The sequence below is a fragment of the Apostichopus japonicus genome, chromosome 2 (genome assembly GCF_037975245.1).
Source record: "Apostichopus japonicus isolate 1M-3 chromosome 2, ASM3797524v1, whole genome shotgun sequence".
Lineage (NCBI taxonomy): Eukaryota > Metazoa > Echinodermata > Holothuroidea > Aspidochirotida > Stichopodidae > Apostichopus > Apostichopus japonicus.
In genome coordinates, this window is record NC_092562.1 from 3,227,238 (window position 1) to 3,235,000 (window position 7,763).

At 32.5% G+C, this 7,763-nt stretch overlaps 1 protein-coding gene across 8 annotated transcripts in view; it reads left to right on the top strand.

Annotated features, from left to right (window-relative positions):
* LOC139974356 (palmitoyltransferase ZDHHC21-like) overlaps positions 1–7,763 on the top strand; it is a 35,692-nt gene that overhangs the window by 8,032 nt on the left and 19,897 nt on the right. For 5 of the 8 annotated variants that reach the window (XM_071981440.1, XM_071981482.1, XM_071981463.1 and 2 more), the window contains exons 7-8: positions 31–83; positions 3,100–4,478. In XM_071981440.1, coding sequence (XP_071837541.1) covers positions 31–83; positions 3,100–3,235 — 189 coding nt within the window. In that variant the 3' untranslated portion in view covers positions 3,236–4,478. Of the gene's footprint in view, positions 1–30; positions 84–3,099; positions 4,479–6,741 lie in introns of those variants that run through there. The other 3 variants (XM_071981499.1, XM_071981448.1, XM_071981489.1) reach the window with 3 other exon arrangements.

The following is a 7,763-nucleotide window of genomic DNA, read 5'->3' on the forward strand; positions in this document are numbered from 1 at the left end:
TCCTCTCTCTTGTTTCTTCCAACATTCTAGGATAAAACCACAGTGGAAAGCCTGATCTTTGCTCGAAAACGCCTTCCTGATCGGTAACTAGCCATTCTTCTTTCTCTAACCTGTTACAGTTTTAGGCATTTTTAGTCCTTTTTTAGAGTATTAAACGACAGCGATGATTGATGGACACTTTTTTCCAGGACCTACATAGATTAAAGCAGCATTATGCGTTTTGTCGCCGTTTTCCACTTTTTCGACGTGTCCATCGAGATTTTTACATATACCAATCACAAAACAGCAAACTAAGATATTAGCCAAGTTTTTTCTCTGCCAAAAGCGTTAATTGGCGAGTAATTAAGGAAAGTTGTAAATTATTCAACTTTTATGCCACCATATGAAGTAAGATTTGAATAGATAAGCTAGTTATGTATGTCGTTATGGCATCGTGGAATCAGGGAGGTTGAGAAAAACCATAGAAAAGGACGCAAAATGCTGCTTTAAGATTTTAAGAAAAACCTTTAGGACCCTGCAGGGAGAAATAAATTATCCAGTATCCCATGGCCAAAATGATATGCAAGATGTTCAAATTGTGACACAAGTTCAAAGTTATTTATAGCAGGTTTTTACACCTGAACAGTAGTATTTCATGAAAGGCAACGTTCAGCGACTTCAGAACTTCAACACTAACTTTGAACACTAAATTATTCCTTGACCTAAGAAGTGAAACTGCCAGGAGAGCCTTGACTAGATGTTGCAAGAATCCTGTATCTTTACCAAACACAAGAATCAACCTGCTTTGGTCATATTACCAGACTTATACAACCATAGGCATAGGAACCCAATTTGATTTGGGGGGGCTGTAATGACTTGCCCGAAAAATATAACCAAAATTGTTCACGCGCATTCAACATCTTAATGTGCATATCATATAGGCATGTATCGGTTATAACACAGCATGCCAATAACATACAATCATTTGCCGTGTGATTACCCGTCCGTATTGGTTATAATTATTGGGCAAGTGGTTACAAAAATCATGATAATAATATCAGTTTAACCATTGAAAACCACATTGCAAATTATTTTTCTTTCAGTAGGTGCCTGAAAAATTCTCAGCATATTGCCCGTATTTTCACAACATTTTTTGGTTGGGGGGCTGCAGCCCCAGCCCCCCCCCCCCCCGCCTCCTATGCCTATGTATACAACCATCAGTGTCCTTTCCACCACTTCCTGTACAGTTCGCCAAAAAAACTATATGGTTGGCCAAAGAGGACATAAATGCTTCAGGGATGTAGATATATTTTGTATACCAATTTTTTTTGCAGGCATTAACCACAACAACATACTGTGCAAAATGTGTAAATGCCCCCAAATTCATGACCCCACATTAAAAGAGTATATGCTTACATACAAATGTCAGATACCACCTGATTGGCTAGGAATTGTTATGTAGGTTTCATAATTATCAGGAATGTTCCTGATTGGCTAGGAATTGTTATGCAGGTTTCATAATTATCAGGAATGTTCCTGCTTGACTAGGAATTGTTATGCATATTTCATCATTGTCAGGAATGTTCCTGATTGGCTAGGAATTGTTATGCCTCAAATAAACTCAAATAAACAACATAGATAAAATCATATAAACAACAAATCATACAAACAGCATAGATAAATTCATATAAACAACATAGATAAATTCATATAAACAACATAGGTAAATTCATATAGACAACATAGGTAAATTCATATAAACAACATAGATAAATTCATATAAACAACGTAGATAAATTCATATAAACAAAATAGATAAAATCATATAAACAACATAGATGAATTCATATAAACACATAGATAAATTCATGTGAACAACATAAATAAATTCATATAAACAACATAGATAAAATCATATAAACAACATAGATAAATTCATATAAACAACATAGAACAATTCATATAAACAACAGTAATAAATGCATATAAACAACGTAGATAAATCCATATAAACAACATAGATAAAATCATATAAACAACATAGATAAATTCATATAAACAACATAGAACAATTCATTAAAACAACATTAATAAATGCATATAAACAACATAGATAAATGCATATAAACAACAGATAAATTCATATAAACAACATAGATAAATTCATATAAACAACATAGGTAAAATCATATAAACAACATAGATAAATGCATATAAACAACATAGATAAAATCATATAAACAACATAGATAAATTCATATAAACAACATAGAACAATTCATAAAAACAACATAGATAAAATCATATAAAAAACATAGATAAATTCATATGAACAACATAGATAAATTCATATAAACAATATAGATAAAATCATATAAACAGATAGATAAGATCAACCAGCATTTCTCTATGACAAATTGTAATATTGTAAACATCTGATATGTCGCCATGACATTATTATATCTCTCTGGTGGTCTTTGTTTATTACTGTTGGATGAGGAGCTGAGCTTTCAGTTTGTTAGTGTGTTACAAGTCAGAGATCCCTGACGTCCTGACAGTGGTCAGAGGCAGACTAAAACCAAACTAACAAAATATGTAAATTTTCCAATTAATGTCTGACCAGTCAGTCAGTTCATCATGTTTTCTGTGTATTTGTTTTTGTGTTTGTTTGTTTTTTTGCGCTCTTTGACTAACAACCTGTCAGGTAGGTTTGGTAGTACAAGTACAGCTACTTTGATTGCTGAGAAGCTGATGTTAAGAGCCATTTCTGAAATGATAAAAGTGCTACAGAAAATTTGATTTGCACCGATACTTTAGAAGTGGCTGAAAACGAGACGTAACATTTCATAAATTCATTTGTTCCTGAGGTCATTTTTTAATGTGAATGCTTTGACTGAGGGACTGCTGCTATTGATTTGGTTACTGGTAGTCAATCTCTGTTCACTGATTATGTAATTTCGTTATGGGTATACAAGACTCTAACATTGAATGTAAATTACATGAAAGTATATGAGGTTACATCATAAACCAAGAAGGAAAACTAATCAGTCATCATTTACTAGAAATGTCTTCATAAAGAAGTAAAGTTGAAAATGAAGATTATCTCTGGATCTGTTACAGACCAACCGATGATAGCACGAGTTATCAAAAGTTCCGCATCGTTTGCGGACCAGGCCCCGTCTGGAGGTGGTTCAACCCCTTTCGACGAAAACGATGGAAGGCGAACTTTGTCTATCAGCAGCATCAGGAAGTTTAGCCTGTAAGCAAATCTTAAGTAAAATCATCTTTAGGAGTATATTAAAAGATGCTACCCGGAAGTCTAAAGTGAAATCATTTTTAATAGGAACATCTTAAAAGATGCTACCGTGAAATCTAAAGTTAAATCATTTTTAGGAACATCTTAAAAGATGCTACCCGGAAGTCTAAAGTTAAATCATTTTTAGGAACATCTTAAAAGATGCTACGCCAAAATCTAAAGTCAAATCATTTGTTAGGAACATCTTAAAAGATGCTACCCGGAAATCTAAGTCAAATCATGTTAGGAACATCTTAAAAGATGCTACCCCTCCAAATCTCTCAATTATGTAATCTATAAATGACCTTCAGTTTGATGGAACACTATAAAGCCAGTTCAATTTACTTTTGTTAAGCATGATCATAATCAACAAACAGGGGGTACATTCTTCGTTTTTCATTGGGGAGGGGTTGGAGTGGGAAGTGTTGATAGATTTGCAGATCCTCTAGGCTCATTGAGACCGAATTAAGTGATTGGCCGATCAATATTTTTATCTTAAGGTAGATCTATTGGACTATTCCAATCAATATTATATAATGTCTTGTGTGCCAGGAATGCACGAATGCAAGTTTAGCGAATCTGTATATCGGGAATAATCCAAGGTTAACTTATTACAACGGTTTGCTGCAAAATTTTCTCTATGTGTCGGTGAAAACCACGCTCTGATTGTTGTACAAGTTATTGAGAAGAGTAACTGCATCTTTTTACAAAACTTGTATCTGCTCCGATTCAACTTTTGCATAAATGCAGTTTAGCCATGGGATGAGAAAGAAGTGTGTTTGGCCTTCTTATCTTAAAAAAGGAAGAAGTATTTATAAACAAAGAAGATGGACACAAGAATGAATTCTGTAAATACTGTCAAATCATGGAAATGTAAACAAACTAACTTTGCAAAGTTTCCTCCGCGAGAATTCACTTTATTTTCTAGTTTGATTTTATCATTAGTGTGTATCCTCCCTAGGTAGATACTAGAAGTTGAGGTTAACTTCTGGTATCCTTATTTAAGGAACGTGCTTATCCTGTCATTTTGATGAATGCTCCTCAAAAGATATGAAGATTAATTCAACCCTAATTTCATCTGGAAATAAACTTATATGCTGCTATCTGATACTTTCATCAATGTGGTTGGTTCTTTAACTGATTCTTGAGGTTGAGTTTAAAAATAAGCTTGATTCTTGCTTTTATATATATATATAAATATATATATGTATATATATATATATATATATATTTATATATATATATATTTATATATATATATATATATATATATATATATATATATATATATATATATATATATATATATATATATATATATATATATATATATATATATATATATATATATATATATATATATATATATATATATATATATATATATATATATATATATATATATATATATATATATATATATATATATATATATATATATATATATATATATATGCAAAAACCACATTAGCTGTTGTACCTCCTAATCTTTTACTTAATTTAATTATTGTTTCTCACTCGAGATCCAGCCTTTTCTAAATAAAGCATAGTTGTTTAGCAGTTTTTTCCATTATTCCTATATATATAACTATATATATACAGAACTATATATACATATAACTATATATAACTATATATATAACAATATATATATAACTATATATATATATAGTTATATATATGTATACATAGTTATGCCTTCAGCCAGGTGAATTTCTTTCTAACAATTTTCCACTTGCCTGTAAATAATACATTTGTAGTAGGCCTTATCACCAAGGCTGGGATCCTTTTCTCTCAATTTGCACATATACTTAGACAGGGTGAAACAGTACTAACTACATTAACTGTAACAAATTTGTCAACAGATGTGATTTCGATGACGAAATAATATGAAAAATATTCATAAATATCTCAATTTGCTGTATCGTACAGTAAACCAGTCTCCTTTTCTTCTTTCTTTTTCATTTGTACTACTGTGCATATTTGATATTAATTGGACAATTATGAATATTAATAAATGATTAAATTTGACAGTAATAACTTCTATGTAGGTGAAGTCTAGTTTCTACAGTGTTTGACCCTGAAACCGTTGTTCATTATTTCTAGAGAAGAAATGTCTAAACATTTCCCAAACATTTTTATATTATTTATGGAGTGTTAGCTCAGTGGTTAACTCTGGTGCCTTCCAATCATATATGGTCCCCGGTTCGAGTCACTCCAAGATTAATGTATGTCGTCCAGTTACAGAGTTGTTGACAATTCATAATCATGGACGTTAAATATGAATGTAAGAGACTGGCTTCGGTCAGCTTGCGGCTTTGATAAGCCATGAGGCTTCTTCGCGAGTTCCTGCTTGCAGGAGGATCTAAAATACATACATATTTTACTTACGTGAATTGACTGGTGTACTAACATACGTTTATACCAAGTTATCACTATAATGTAGTAAAGAGCATTACACTGAGCCTCCATCCCTCCTCTCAGATAAGTAAAAATCTTCAGATAAATTAACCTCGCATTTAGAATGTCATCATTTTAACAAGTTGCAGCGCAGTGATTAAGATTACACACGCCTCGGGAAGTAATTACTTAAACAGTCTGCCGAAAAATGGTGATAGGCAGCAAAAAATACGGAGAAAGATGTTAACACTGATTAGATCCTAGTAAGCACCGTTTCATGCGCACTTCACAAAACAAAATGTTACATTCATTAAGTAACAGTTATTTTGTAACATGGAGATAAATATGTGCATTTTATACACCAACTCATACCACAATTCATTATTCTGTTTGAGATAATTTGATAATAGTTTTTGTCCATCTCAGTTCACTTGGATGAAATAAAGAGGGACCCCTACCAAGGATGAGAAGGCTGTTAACTCCAACGTGATTCCAAGATTTATCAGCATTTTACCCCAACTCATTCTAGAAAATTCCCTGATGTGTGCATCTAGTTTAGTTGAATTTAGTGTAGTTTAGTGGAAAGAAGGGGTGGGGGGGTGGGTGGCATTAAGACCATATCAAGGACCCTATGAAAGAAAAAGGTAAAGCCTCAAATCCTGTAGCAGTTATTTAATTAACCATACATTTAGACGGCTAATTTTTCACGACCACCCTTCAAATATTTTCCTACATCAAAAAATAAGGTTATCTAAAGTAACACTCTGTAATGCCTAGTCATAATATGGAGGATCAGAAACCATCGAAAAGACCTTTCTTTTGGAAAGATTAAAACAAAGATAAGCACGTAAAACATTTGGATGCTACACTTCTCAGGAGTGATCTAAGTCACGATTGAAAAATTCATATCGCCATTGGCAACAGGCCGGAAGTGAAGAGTAGCTTTTAAAACTGACTACATTTTTGGCAATCAGTAAACGAACCTATTACCTCTCAGCAGGTTTGTGGTTGGTACAGATCATTTGTCAACCAGATAAAATAACCATGTATCAACTTTTCAATTTCAGTATCTTTTTAAGGGGACTGGTGTTTAAAGTATAGATCAACGTGTGTGGTTTTCGTGCCCAGACTCCATATTGGATGATATCTTCCCGTAAATAGTATCATGTACTTCGAGCTTGTTCGTTTGACCTCCAAGTTGAAGCTACAGTCGACTGATATAGGTCTACGTTCTTCAATGCGTCTTCGAAGGTCGATGTATCAGAAAGTACAAAAAAATGGTGGAAATTCGGCTTTTGGAAAATCCGACATGTGTCGCTGGCATCGACATTTAACTAAGTAGGCCTAAATTAATGTTATCGAGTTAGAAGATACCCAAACCCACCTGCATACAATTCAGTGACGAGAAACATTCTGCTTTTTTGGTACCGCTCGTGCAGGTCGAATTTCAAGCATATCGTCGTTTTTTGTTATCATTTCTGCAGTGCGTTGTTGAACGTTATTATATGACGATGGATGATTCATCTATTGTTTCGACAACTTTGCCCGTATTATAGAAGAACATTATGACGCTGTTAGCTCGTCATAAAAATCCTGCACATGCAGGGGTAGAAGCCGGGCGGGTGCCCCCCCCCCCACACTTTTGTCCAAAATAGCAAATGTGCCCTACTGGCAATAAAATGTGCCCTTTGATGAAGAACTGTCTTTTTGATATCTTATGCTTTTGTTAATTTTAATATTTCATTCAATTTTAATATTTCATCTTTCATTTAATATTTCATTTCATTAATTTTAATATTTCATTTTAATATTTCATTTGTCAGTTTTAATATTTCATATTTCATTTTAATGTTTCATTTAATATTTCATTTTAATATTTCATTTAATATTTCATAGTTCATTTAATATTTCATATTTCATTCAAAAAATTAAATTATTTATTTTAGTTTGTACATGCTATTTTAAAAATGGCATCCCATATCTCTTTGTAGCACGGTTAACAATAAACAATCTCAAGTAAAAAATCAATGATGCAGCGCACCATAATAGTATTGATAGTATACTAACACATCATATATATGTAAGTGAT